The sequence below is a fragment of the Ambystoma mexicanum genome, chromosome 7p (assembly GCF_040938575.1).
Source record: "Ambystoma mexicanum isolate Mex_15411 chromosome 7p, UKY_AmexF1_1, whole genome shotgun sequence".
Lineage (NCBI taxonomy): Eukaryota > Metazoa > Chordata > Amphibia > Caudata > Ambystomatidae > Ambystoma > Ambystoma mexicanum.
The window spans coordinates 317,250,751-317,265,915 of record NC_090939.1 but is presented as its reverse complement, the minus strand read 5'-3'; the positions used below and the strand labels follow the sequence as shown (position 1 = coordinate 317,265,915).

The 15,165-nt window shown below is 42.0% G+C and overlaps 1 protein-coding gene across 1 annotated transcript in view; it reads right to left on the bottom strand.

Moving 5' to 3' along the window:
• ADAMTS5 (ADAM metallopeptidase with thrombospondin type 1 motif 5) overlaps positions 1 to 15,165 on the bottom strand; it is a 90,659-nt gene that overhangs the window by 44,896 nt on the left and 30,598 nt on the right. Inside the window, exon 2 of the mRNA XM_069636372.1 lies at positions 8,780 to 8,912. Within this exon, the coding sequence (XP_069492473.1) occupies positions 8,780 to 8,912 (133 nt within the window). The remainder of the gene's footprint in view (positions 1 to 8,779; positions 8,913 to 15,165) is intronic.

The following is a 15,165-nucleotide window of genomic DNA, read 5'->3' as shown; positions in this document are numbered from 1 at the left end:
TCCCTGTAACAATCCGGACTGAATAAAGTCTCCTTTTCATTTAAGAGAGTACTGAAGGCCTGGCTTTTCCACAACACCTTGGTGAAACCTAGATTGATTCCAGCTATCTTGTGCACTCCCAGACGGATTTTATACTGTCATAATTATTACTAATGTTTACCTGATGGCATATTATTGCTACAAGTGTTTTGGTCTATGACCTGGAGAGCACTTCATTGATCCCAAGCTAGGTTTGCACAATATTAATAACAATAATCAAATACTATTCATAATTCCTTTCTGCAAACATTCCTATTGGGGCAGAAAAACCTTGAGGAAAATGGGCCCCATTATAAGCTTGCCGGTCCGGTAACAAAGGTACCGCTAAGCTTGCCGGTACCGGACTGACTATGAGTTCTGCTCGTGGGTGCCTTCCCGCCCACCTTGTCTGATGCACCAACACCATTCCTGAATGGTGCCGGTGCATCTGGCCTCCCCATTCCCATTGAGCCCTCTGGTGCTCAAATGGGAATGAGGAGTAATTATAACCGGCACCCCGCAAAGGGGAATTACCGGGTCAGCCGGGGCTGGAATGCCCCAGTAGATCCCCATTGCCGGGTGCCGGTAATTTCATGATTCCAGCATGGCTACCGCTGGAGTCATAATGAGGCCCAATGTGTCATCATATTTGGTGCATTATGTAATAATATTCCAAATATTGTCTGGAACATTTCTGCTGAAAATGGTTTCACGTAAACAAGTATACTTTTGGACTGTCCATTTTCCGAAGGGCCCATTTGTATGCATTTTAGCAGATAATATACAGACTCTCTATACAGATCTGCTATCAATTCTTACCTTTTCTTCCCAAAACAATTGTAACTTCTGTTTCACCTCCCACCTTTGGCACTTTTGAAACTTCAAAGGCGGTCCGAGACAATATGGGTAGTACCAGCAGTGAAAGAAATAAAACAAATAACTGTTGTCTCTGACACAAGTGGTCTTACTTTTTGACTTTTTAATTTTGGGAAGAACTCTAACTGTGCCTGTGCTGTCTTTGTACAGTATTGAGGAATGGAGTATTCACTAAATCATCATGAAAGACAAAAATGAATTAGTAAAGTTACTTTGGACTTGCTTAAAATTCACATCAGTGGAAAGAGTTGAATACATTTGTAAACAAGCAATGACAATGCCAATAGTTTGGGGTTTTATGTAGGCATAGGAAAAGCACTTGCCAGGCCCAGAAATATTCTTATTAACTGGCCATTGATGGTAACAGGTGTAAAATGGTACCTGGGCATCTAATAGCAGTACCTGGCAAATGCCTAATCCTTATACACAAGCTCTAACTGATGGCTTTGCCAATGCTTGTTTTCAACAGGTCTTTAGTGAAGGATACACAGAGTGCTTATAAATTGAGTGGCTGAAGGCAGACCAGGTAAAATGTTTTTATTACAGAAGTAGCGGGTCTACAACTCCAATTAAGTCCTTAACTTTCAGAAGACTGCATTTGACAAAACATTGGCGGGAACTTTGAGTGTGAAGTTTGATGGTAAGGCTTCAATAAAGAGAGCATAAAGAGTTCCCGCGAGAAGGTGTTTTTGGGTTGGAACGGGCAAGAACTGGGGTGTTTATGTGCAGGAATGGGCAAGAACTGGGTGCTGAATGGCCATAGGGAGTCAGTGGCTGGGCACATAACCAAACAACACCTGCAGGCTGTGCGTCCCTCCTCATATGCCATTCCTCCCTATTAATACTCTAACGCAAGCAACGCCTAATTGCCAAAACTAGAAAAATGGTCACGTAGCCGTTCACAGTATATTATGTATGCTACTGACACATGCACAAAATATAGATGCAAAGGCCAATAATATTTGGGCGTTTTTCCTAACATTAGAATTCAATGTTTTTATTGATATTAATTGTTATTTTATAGTATTGGATTTCTAATTAGTTCATAAAAGATATGTTTGTTGTTGTTGGAGTTGCCAGTGAAACCAGGGTTTCAGGATGCTACCTATTGGCACACTGGTGGAAAGAAAGCACCATGACACTGTCACAATCAGCCACATTTGTCACTTTCATTTTTAGTAGAAAGGGGGCAAGGACCAGGCACATCTCATACGTTCAATTGGCAGAGGTTGTGCTTGACAGTCACTCAAGGGTAAATTTACAAAGAAATATGGGCTTCGTATTGCCGTGCTAAGTGAAACAGCAGGACGGCAAGAAAGATCCGTGCAGCAACCACGGTGTGCGGAAGGAAGCCAGAAGTAGAGAAGGCTTCCTAAAGCAAACAGATCACTCAGGGTTCATTTGGCAAGCCCAGGTCTGACCCACACCGCTCCCAGGTGAAACTGTACAGATGGCATCCTGCTTGTGATGACAATCTCATCCAAAAGGTCAACTCTCAGGCTGTTCATTCCCCACGGACTAGCAATGACCCTGAACTTTGACACCCCGGTTGGCTGAGGTTATAGAGCGGAAAGGTCACAGGATGCAGTGCTGCTTCCCAAAATAAGGCGTTGTTTTATCCCACCGTCCAGGGTGGCACAATTGCACATGGGTCAGCACAAATAGAGAAAAACCTCAAACCTCAGCAACATCTCAAGTCAAGTTTCTTGTTGTGTCTGGGCCACTTCCTAGGCCGTTTTGGCTGTACATTTTGCTTTGATTTCAGGTCACCTCGCTTCTGCTTGATAATCATTCTTCCAGCTGCCGGCGAGGAAAAACGTAGGCTTTCTGTTGCAACATGCAGACATGGGAATTAGGGAAATGAAAACTTTCAGTCTTTTGAGGGAAAGTTAAATTATTCTTCATCAAGTTTATTTTTTTATGTTTTGTATTGACATTATACCCTTGCAGAATACAGCTTCGATTACAAATTGGCCTTGCTCCAGAAGAGAAGTTATTTTTGTAAGCATGTGTGCAGCAGGTGGAACAGTTTACATCCCAAAAACTTAATAAAAATATTTCCGAGCTGGTCAGGAATGTTCAGTAAAAGATTTAGCTGGCATTAGCGAGCAGTTTTCGTGCAGCTAGTGTTTACTTTGAGCGTGCGGATCCTGGTCCCACTGTCCTACTTCTCACCCTCACCGGCGTCCACGTGCTAAGCACTCCTCTTTGCTCTTTGCTAGAGGTATCTATTAACCTTGGATCCGGATGTCTGCGGGTTTAGGAGTGCATTTCATAAAAACATATTAAGAGAACTTTTAATATTGCTTTACTGGTTTTTACAGGTGTCCCACGTGCAAATTGACAATTTGCCTGCTTTACTAAAACGTCATTGGGACATTAATCTGCTTCTAATTGCTATGTTTGGTTAGCAGTTCGATCCGAGCATACAGCGCAATTATCTTCCCCTAATGAAGGGGGCCAAAGAAGGAGTTAAAATAGGACACATGCTCCAAAATGAACAACTTTCTTCATATTGCTGTGATCTGGAATCGTATTGATGCTTTGAGAAACGACTGATGAAAACTAAATGCAAATGATTCTAAGAAGAAGCTAAACTCACTCCCAGCCCTTGCCCACACTAATATTGCTTATACAAACCTAAACTCCACCACTATGCACAAGCCACGCCATTCCTAAAATAGCAATCGCACATCCCTTCTACAGTGCCCACAAGATCTCTTGAGGGAAAAATCAGCTAAGTGATGTTTGTTTGTTTGTTTATTATTTATATGGCGCACCAAAACCAGAGGTATCAGGGCGCAAATATACATGTTACATAAATAGGTTGCAAAATGGCAAGGAGATAGATGTACATGATACATGCATAGGTCACAACACGGCAAGGAGAGTTGATGATATCCGTTGCAGTTGACAAGGATTACAGCTAGTTTGTGTTAAGTAATTGCACATCTTGATATTGCAGATAAGGCGAGTTATAGTAAGATTGACATATTCTAGAGTTTCATAAAGTTAATAGGACATATGCATGTGCAGTCGGTGGCAGGGAGCTAAGTCAAAAACATATCATGCTGTAGTACATATCAGCTGATGTGCTTGTCACCTATCTATACATGTATGCAAAATAGCCAAATCTCATTTCTGTCTACTGCGCTCAAAGGAAAACCATTTGCTATATTAAATTGGTGGCTCCTATGTGCCTATTCGCTAATCCTCCAATATTCTTTTCATGCAATTGCCGAGAATTGAATAACATACTCTAAATATAGACCTGCTAGACATTTGTCCAGGATTATCTGCATGCCAGTATTAGCTTTTTATGCATGGGGCTTAATACTGAAGGCTGGCACAATCATTGTTGCTTTCGTAGGCAAAGTAACTCTTTGTTCCCACATGCTTAGGGGGAATATCCCCTATTTGAGGAGCAATTTAGAGTCCAATGCAGGTAGAACATTAGGGGGCTACCTAGTCATGCTAGAGAACCATCCCTGCATCCAGCGAATAGCCCTTGTTTGCAAACAGTAGCATGACTGTGTACAATCATTTATCTCGATGTCCACAAAGCACCCCTGATCCATTCCCTGATGTGTGTTATCAATGAGCACCCAACCCGAAAATAAGGACCTAATTGAATTCGAACAGCACACACAGTTCTCAACAAAGCTAGACACGCATTTAACATAGTGGTTACCAGAAATGTTGAAAGCATTGACCTTAAAGGCATCCTTTTATTGTGGTCAGGCCCTATAATGTGGCCAGATCACCTCATAGACTTGGCCTCGTTAAGGTTTGGAAAAACATCACTTATACGAGAGCCTCCTCTCCCATTCCCCCCAGCTGAGTCGGAAAAAGAGACTTAAGAGGCACAGACCTTCCATATACAATAAAATATCATCCAGATCAGATATAGCACCCAAGCATGAGAAGAGAAAGCTGTTTTGTGCAAAGACAGCAACACAATGATATCCGCAAAACTTGGAAGTGAATGTCAGAATCTAGAGATGTTCTAGCAGAAATCCAAGTTAGAGAGTTTTGAACCTGCGACAAGGTGTGCTGCAAAGGTTACCAAGTTGCTAGCAGGATAGGAAAACCACTAAATAGGCATAATCCTGGAGGCAGCAAATCCAACATCTGAGCTGTTGAGAACCATCCAGGAAATTATAAACCCTTATTGTCTAACGAGCATCCTTCGGGTTTAAGATCAACAGTGGGAAAACGCAATATCCTTTCATTTCCAAATTGTAGAAGGGCCTCACAAAGATAGGCAACATCACAGAAGATTCACCATTCTCCTGCACATCAAGCAACATTTGAAAACTTCAAACCACTTCACATACCGCAGGTTGCAAACATATTGCCGAAATAAAGTATGCAACCAAGCATTGGAACTATGCGATACGATATGATATGATATGATAGGTTATTTATAACGCGCTTAATACCCAGAGGTTTCTAAGCGCGGACCCGGGGGTCGAACCAGTGGTGCTCTGTGTCGACTTGCTTCCAAGGCGAGCACCTTGCCCTGAGCTATCCTCCCGAGACTCATCCATAATGTAAGGATGAAGGAGTTCATCTAGACCCATGCATCAAACACCTTCTCACTGATTAATTCTTCTCTATCTCAGGGAACAGTCTCATTCAGGCTAAAACAAAGAAAGCACTATCTAAACTTCGTGGTGTGTTTTGCAATTTTTGCAATGATCGTGGCCTGATGATTAACTCAGCCAAATCTAACATCAAGCGTGGAGGACAAAGGAATAGCCCCAATTTGAATCATCCCATTAATGTTATGCCTTTGGAAATAATTGGTTTTCAACAATTTGTCATGGCGTACTCATGTAACTTGTGCTCAGATTAAAATGAGACAATGGCTTGGGGGAGTAATGTCCTCATACAAGACTTTGGGTCATAGCTCTTTCAATATGAGGAGGATGGTGTACATTTCTAAGACATTAAGCCAATTGTTGTAGGGGCTGTGGTATGGGGAATGACTATGGGAATATTTTTCAAGGTAATCAGGAAAGGAATTATTTTCTAAAATACATCTTTATAAAGTCCCTACTTCTGATGTTATCTTAATTGTGCACAAATAAAGGTATTGGATCTCAGACAAGATACTGCTGAGCGGTAAAGTGTCGGGGATGTCAGGGCAGTCTTTATTCAGATGTTATGCTGATGATCTGTTTTACATTTTCAACTATGAGATTATTCCATGGTTTATAGACTTGAGAAAGGTGTTGAGCACGATGGGAAAGGAACGTTGGTATTCTAGCCCTGCCACCATGCCTATGGAAGCAAAGCAAATATTGAAAACAACCTAGCCCGTAGAGATCCTGAAAGCCAGGTGGACAGGGGCAGTGCACAAGACTACAGTTTTCAAGTAAGGAGACCTCATAGCAGTGGGAATGATTCCCTTACCTGAACAGGTTTGGAACAATAGACCCGGGAACTTGAGCACTAGATTGCGCTTTAACACGCTAAAGCTTATACGATATTTGTTGATAGTAAGGCCATGCATATCAGTTGGTAAACTATTTCTCTGCATCTGGGGTGGCAGAGGACTCAATCCACTTTCTTGTTGTTCCTGTTATATTGCCATATATAACAGAATAAGAGCAGATTTGATTCTTCTGGTCAATTTTAATAACAAATCACAGGTATGCTGATTAGCGATTTCCTGAAAAAGCCGGCTGCTTGTGGAAATTGGATAATGAAAGGGTCTGGGTGGTTAAAAAATGGCTGGGCCCTTTGACTTGCCAATATTAGAACATGCATTTTTAATTATGTGGTAACGTCTAGAATCATGTTTATGGTTTTATAAGCATGCCATGTATTCTTTTCAGTAGGCATGTTTTTATGATTTATTCTGAAACAACAATGAAATGAAATACATGAATCTACTGAGAAGAACTTTCCACTGTGACATCTTATTCTAAAGCCAGCAATGATCATATGTGTTATAGCAGTGGCGATTTGGCACAGCATAAAAGCCTATTAACATAACATTTACAACAGTTACACTATGCACTGAACACTTCAATGAATCCTTGTTTACATGGGACAGTGGCACACATATTATTCAACGAGACACGCTGGCATGCCATTCTTCTGCCGAATCGCAGAGCTAATGCGTAGAATGCAGGGGTTTCTCCGACATGAATTTATAGCACTCTGTAATGATTTAAAATGTTGAAGTTCTCCCTTTTGAAGACCTCATTTGCACTTATATATCATGAGCAGGAGCACATCTCAGGGGACATGTGGACATCAACTTACATGCTAAGAAGCAGGTTCCTGTAACATGTGGTATGGTACTGCCTAGTTATTTATAGGATTCTTCATGGAAAGCCGTGTGGAGGCCATTCAGGTTTGTGCATTTTAAATTGGCGGTCAGTGAACACTTATTGTTATAGTCTAGATATCAGCTTTAGGTGGAAAGGGAGGATCAAAATTATAACCTGATTCTAAAGGCCCCAACCCCAGGTTAGGTTGCCCAAGAGCAACTAATGGATCACCTAACACGTGTTGAGAGTTTGTAACAGTTGCTTAAAACTAGTAGCACCAGAGCCTACTGCAAGAAACATGCGTCAGCAGTCTCGGAGTGCATGGATGCATTCTGGACGGCCACTAGGGAATGCCTAGGGAGCCAATGGGGAGCGATACATTTCTAGTCCAAGAGCAGTGGAAGACCTGGGTGATGGAGGAGCAAGACAGGGCAGGCCAGTGGAGCCACAGAGTGAAGCTTGGCTGGAAATTGAAGGACAGACCTAGGAGAGAACTAGGAGCACCAGTAAGGGGTGTGAAACAGCACAGAGCCATCAGAGAGTAGTGCCCAGTTATGGGTATGGGGCACACGTATGTACGGACGAGAGTGGTGCCTAGCCCCTCAGTTTGCTAGAAAAAGGTTGCAGTGGTACCAGCAGTTAAACCTGCTGTAGAAGCATGCTAGTTTGCTAAAATGCACCCTGGGTTCCAGCCGAAGTTCTAATTAAAGGTACATGCTTTTCTATCATTGTGACCAGCACCACATAAAACGGGGACCACCTTCCAAACAACCGAAGAGACCATCAATACAGAGAAATGGGGTTGGCATAATGGTTTCATGGTCTCCATAGTCCAATACAAAAGGGGCAGGACCCAGCTTAAAACCACTTTGATCCTCGCACCCAGGTAAGCAACTGACAAAAAGTGAAACTAATAATTGTGGGTGGAAGTTTTCATGCCCTCTACATCTCCCTTTAAGTTACTTCCATGCAGATCGGTTGTTGCCTGACGCAGTATCATGTTAGAATTGTACAATTATGAGTGACGGAAGCGATCTGACAATCCATCCTCACTGTGAAGTCAAAAGTACAGGACATCAGCCCTTGGTGCTCCTTCTGCTCATTAGTAAGGAGGGTGGTGCAGGTTTCAGTCACGGTCATCAATTACTGTAAATTCACTGCATCTTTGTATAATGTATTGGACATTGGATTGTGCACAGTGGCAGCTGTCTTCAGGGGCTAATGCAGGGACACAAATATTCATCCCAAGTACATTTCACTACTCTTGGTTACTATAAAATCGATGCTTTGGAACAAAATAGTGCAGTGAATGTATAGCTCCATCCTTTCTTTTAACAGATGCACTGCCCAATGCTGGACAGTAGCAGTCACTCTGAAACCAGCTGCTTCTAGAGCAGAGAAACCCCTGCTGTATCTTCTGATGCCGCTGCCTGTTCTTACTGTGCAACGCCTAAAGTGCAGTGCACACACGGAGTGTGGTTGTGATCCCAAGTGCATTCCTGCAACCAGCAGGTCTGGAATTAATTAAGTTGTATTTGTGTTACTAATGCAGCTGTTACAAGTGTTTGATTTGGCAAAGAGACAGAAAAGATGGAGCATACCAATTTCGTGAGCGACTGTAAAGGCTGCGTGGAGGCCGTCATCTTCAATCACCGCACAGCTGCGTTCTGGGGAGCATATGGTTCCAATGTCGGCCATTCCCAGGGTATCGCAGGAATTGTGCCCACACAAATCCTGTGCGAGAAGGAGAAGGAAAAAAAACATTAACATCGAATTCTGCATTTGCAGGGAGCAGAAAAGTACTGTCACCTACGTCCTGCAAAGTGAGCAGTGTAAGGCGCGTGGCTACTGAGAGCGCGTGGGCAAGACAGGACCTGCTTAGTGTTTACAAGGTGGCTTTCCCATTCACGGGCATCAATTGTAGTTCATTTGGCTGTGTCAACGTGTATTAACCTTTGTATGACAGGCAAAGAGCAGAGATTTAGCCTGAAACGAGGAAGCCAATATAGTTACTGGATGCATTGCACGCTAAGAGTGTTTATGAGGTCGTCCGCCGCCCTTGCCCTATGTGCCGGTATCCTTCGATTAATATAAGTGTTACAGCTCCACTACACTCTCCATGTGTGTTCCCAGAGAAGATGTCCCTACAGAAACACACACAGATCGGAACTCAAGGGGGAAGTAGGAATGCTAGTTTGGTCTTTCCAGGGCATTCAAAATTAACGTCACATTCTGTGCAGAAAAAAGCCCTGCATGCAAGACTCAGGCGAACATTAACAGCATAGAAAATCTTACATAATTTCAAATGAACATTGTATGTGTCATATTATAATGCCTCCAATATATTTAATCAATACCGGAAATATGATTAGGAACCGTTGTTGATGTGTATGGTGCCCTTTGTTGATAAAACTGCTGTATCCAGTGGACACAGGAGTGGGTTCGCGCACTGACTGACACACATCATGCCCCGTGAAATCAATCAAATCGGTTCTTTCGAACAATGCAGATGCTCACATCAGCTGGCCAAAGGGCCTTTGATTGATGAACAGCTCTAAACATGGAGGGTTCTATTAATTAAGATGTGCACAGCTCAACTGAAATAGGAATAGGAACAATCTATAGGTGCAGCACATGTCGGTCGCAAAGCACATCCATGAAATGTTCTTGCCACTATGGGTGGGAGGTGTGCCACCACTTTGCCTAAATTGCAGGCAGTACAGCATCAGGTGTCGTATATTTTCACAGGGGACTGTGTTGCCTGCCTCTGAGCAGGGGCATATCACCTGCAACACATTTGTTTCTGTTTGTTGCTGAGCTCTTTTTGCTCCACAACAAATGTGGCACATAATAATGGGGACTGGCGGTAGAGTGGCCAGCTGCCTCTCATTATTGCGCTATCAGCGTAGACATGCTGACTGACAGAAGTCCTCTCCTGTCATTCCCCATGTTCATGTTGCAGAGCGGAGGGCCATCCGGTACTACCACAGTGGCATGAGCAAGTGTGGATGGTGCATGCAGGATAGTGTTTTTATTGTAATATGTAGGTATGAATGTATGGATTGTATGCATCTATGTATGTATGTATGTATGTATGTATGTATGTATGTATGTATGTATGTTGAGGTTTGTTTTTATGAATGTGTGCATGAAAGAAGGTGTATGCATGATGTGTGACAGTGTGGGGGAAAGCATTTGTGTTTTTTAGTCCATGTCAGCCCCCACCCATCATGGGGTGGGGGCTGCACGGGGCATGACATTCTTTTTTGCTTCACCCTCAATGGTAAAGCACACATGGTAAGTGAAGTGCTATGACGTGGCTAGACTGCCTACAGAGAATGTAGGAAGTCTAGCCACATAATAACGCTTCTGTTTGATGTGCCCTTGATGCACAGTCAAGGGTAAAGCAAGCATGATAAGTGTGTTTACGTGGCTAGACTGGCATATATTAAATGTACGGCAGTATGGTCAGGTAATAACACCTGTCTTTGCTTTACCATTGTATCAGGAACACTATATGTGCCAATCAAAATGATTTGTAGAAACGCCAGAAGCCCATCAGGAAAATGCTGGTCTCACAGAAGGGAACAGTGACCCACTGATACATCTAAAGACATACCCACCCTTCAAACACAACATCATCAACTGGATTAAATAAAATAACCGCTAAACACTGGGCTCCTCCCGCCAGCTCCACTCCACTAGCCCACACTTCATATCAGTTCTTGTACATATTGTCTAGGTGTGCTGCAACACTCCACTACTTGTGGCAGCCCTATCTCTGTTTGTATATATTATCTAAATACCTCTTTCTCCTATTTTTGACCTGTGACTGTATTAACTTATTGACTTTATCCCTACTGTGTATACCTGTATAACCACTGTATATACCTGTACAGCACTGTAACCTAAGCTGAAAATATTCTTGTTTCTTTCTGCACCCTTATACCCTCGAGTCTGGTGCGCATTATAAATAATAAAACAAACAAACAAACAAACATCAACTATTTGCTACTTTCCATGCAACAGGGACAGATCAACCAAAGTGTTAATTCCCTTGTCACTCCTTTTAAAGGTGCAGCATCTCAAGGGTTGCACATGCAGGCACAGTAGTTGCTAGGGAGAGCAAAGAGGTTGTAATTGTAGGGCAAATGGAGACTATTACAACATCTATGATTGCCTGTTTGAATGGGTATCCATTAATCAGATGGCAGATAAGACGTTCATTATACGTCCTCTTTTGCCTCTGAAGCAACACAAAAAAAACAATGAAGAGGAGCACCCTGTATGAAAATATGGAGCTTGCTAAATGGCCGCTCTAGTCAACGATCTCATGGGCAGCTCCAGGCAAGGATGTTGATGTTATGTGGCAAAGTCCCAATTATAATGAGCATGCGGTAGATTTTCCAATGCTCAAGAAATGTAAATCAGTGATCTTGCATGTCTTGTGGAAGTCAAAGCACAAGACCGCTTAACCATACTGCAGCGAAGTATGCAAAGTCCCACACAACTCATCCATGCTAATAATTAATCAAAGACAAAACCTTCAAAGACATATTGACAAATATGAACAACAAGAATCTGGACTTTATCCCTCTCTAACTCCAGTATAAAAGTGTTGTAGGATGAATTATAAAAGTGATCCCTTTTTCTTGCATTGCCATCTACAGTCTTTCAGCACAATCACACTCTTTGGCAATTTAAAATAATCACCAACTAATAAGTCTAAAAGCAACTTTCCTCAGGAAGCTATGCTTGTTCTGCTAATTGGCCTCTTTACAGCTAGCCCGGCCTCAACCCAGGCCTTTCACTTTTTACATCCATTAAGGGATTTATAATTTTCTGAACATTTCTATAAATGATTTTGCTACCATCTGCTGACCTTTTAGTTTTGTGGATTGTCACTGCCTCCATTTTGCTCTTAAATTAGGATTGTGCCATGATTTTTGATAGAATTCTGAGGTTTTTACTTTAAATGGTAACACCTCCCGTACATTCTGTGCCACACTGGTCACCTGGGTGTGTGGCCACAAGTTCTGATATAGGACCCACATGTTGAAACTCTGACGTAAGTAAAAATCATGATGTTTAACTTGGAGGTTTGATTGATCAGCATATTTATGAAACAGTAAATATTCCTAACAGATTGTCTCAAAACTCCATTGATTTTTATGGTACAGTTACAATTACTTCAAATGTAGGGTCCTCTTTTATGATACACGTTATGATATCATGACTTTAATTCAATGGTAGTCATTTAAGTGAATATGTGTTGTTGACATTGGAATTTAGTCACCTAGGTGTTATGTTAGATGGCTCTTGACTGTTTTGAATTACATATCATAGGATGGCACTTTAGCAAAGTTGTGCCTCAGTTTAGCCAATCCACTAAGCAGTACGTCAAGAGAACAACCGTGAATAGTTCATCTTTTTCAGTGACTAAATGCTTCCTGGAATAGCACACATCTTTTGTTAATGGAGATCCTGACATTTACCAGTTTTAACTCTGTTTGCCACATCAGGGAAAGTATACATTTTGAATCCCTGAGGTGTTACAGGGCAGTCCCAGCTTAAAGAAAAGAAATTCAAGTAGGAATGCAGGACTACACAAAATGTAATCCACTGACGAGGCGCCCTGCCTGGCTCATCAATAAACTATAAACTCGGAAATTCGATTTTTTAATGAAAAGTGGATAGTATGCCACACTCAGTTTGACTTGACTGGCTCTACCTGCAGAATGTTCACAATCATTTTTCTTCTTCCACCCTAAACCTGCTGTTCTTGCCTGTCCACAGCACATATGTAATTACAGTCTGAGGTGATGCATAGTGTTGTCACTTGCTGCTTCCACAATGTTCCCTGTCTGTTCCACAGTTAAACTCTTCGGGTTGAGGTATTTCCTCCCAGTGATCTGCCAAATTCCTGTTGAATACATACTAAAACACTTTCTTATGCAAGAAGACCCTGGAAACTTAAGGTTTTTCATCAGCAATAGATGTCAAAAAATGATGGAAACATTCGTTTAAAAAATGACATTGGCTCTCATTACGAGGTTGGAGGTAACCATGCCGCAATTAGTGGCATGGTTTCCTCCTTACCGCATACCGGGCCCGGGTTCCTCAAATGAAGACTTACCGGGCCATCCCAACCTTGGAGGTCCCGGTAATTCCTCGTCCGAGGAACCCGGATCCGGTCGGTCCCCATTCCCATTCGAGCCCCCATAGGGCTCAATGGGAATGGGGAAGGAGCTAACAACAGGCCCTTTAATAACAGGCCCGTTGTTAGCTCCCTGGTCTCCTCGCGGGACCCAGTAAGGACGCCTGGTTTTACCAGGCGCCCTTTGAGGGTCCCGCGAGGAGACCTCGTAATAGGGCGGAATGGGTTTACCGGCACCATTACCGGTGCCGGTAAACCCAATCCGCCAACCTCGAAATGAGGGCCATTATCTTGACTAGATTTGGCTATAAAATTCACATTATTTTTTAATTATTAATAAATGAAAGTGGTATGTAGCTTCTCCTTACATGGTATTGTTGCTAATGTCCTTTGGTGGTAGAGAGAGCTTTCTGAACACAATGACACACAATACATTTGTAATGTTCAATGCTGCAACTCTTTGTCAGCTATGCTATTAACAAAATGTTTGATATACTAGCTATGCGGGAGCGATAATTTATCCTATTTATTTTCAGTTTCTATGTGTTTTTAAGGTTTTGGTAGACTTTTGGGTGCTTACTTTGCATGATCAGCCTGCAACAATCTTACTGTTTCATGTTTTTGTATTGTATGTTGTACTGCCATTAATTATGGTATGATTGCATTTTACTCTGCAAGGTTTATGATTCTTTGAATTAGTTTAGTTCAGTTTATTACTTGTATTGCGCACCAAACCCACAGGTAGTCGGGCGCATCACACACGTTTACTCACAGCTTAGTTGTACATGGAAAGATATTACAGTAACAAAGTTGTTATATGCAGTCAAAAGCATAATTATAGTTAACACTTTTACAGTTTTTTACAATTTACATGATAATAGCGCAGGGAAAATATATGTACAGTATATACAAAATGAATTTATGCAAAATCTTTACGAGCGGCATACCGAGTGAGTTCCGAAGTAGAGGAGGGTAAGTTCAGGTGAAGAGGGCAATCGCCAGAATCACACTTAGCCATCAGAATCTTTGAACATTTTTATAAGGCTGTGGCGAAATTTTGTGTAGGATGGTTCTAGTCTGAGTGGGGTAGGGAGTGAATTCCATAGTTGGGTAGCCTTGACCTGGAAGCTGTTACCTCCCACTCTGGCCAGTTTGAATCTAGGGGTGAGGAGGCAGATGGTTTCATTTAAACATCATTTGTGAATAGGTGTGTTTTATTTCTGCAAATGACACCAACAAATGTTCAGCATTTCTCAAATGAATAGCTTTGGTGCTTACCAAAGCGGAAGGAATTGAAAACATTGTTATTATCTCACAAGTATATTACCGCCTTCCTGACAGGAAGTACAACACCCATTTTTGATGGTTTGTACATGTTATGTATGTACATAATCTATTTATTGAACTGAGGAGAGAGAACATAATTGAGCAACTAAACAGACTAGAGACAGTTATGAATTCACAATGGGATCTATTTTGCTGAAATCTATACGTGTGTTGCCAAGAAATAAGTCACCTGGTGCAACATCTTCAGTAGTTTCATATCTGTATCTTCCACTGCCAACTAAATTGGAGGGCATCTGAGTTCGATAGATAGTGACATCTATCACCCTAGCCCAGCTCTGATTCATGCTGCACATTATTTCTTCACTATGTAACCATGATTCTTCGCTTGTCATGAGACAATGGTGCAAAATAAATATAGCAACAAGGAAAGTAGCTCATATTTAAGAGGAAGACACCATTGTGAGTCCGGGGATAGGTCACATGTCTACCTTTCTGAAACCATGAATACCCATAAATCCGTATGCAACTAGGACACCGTTGGGA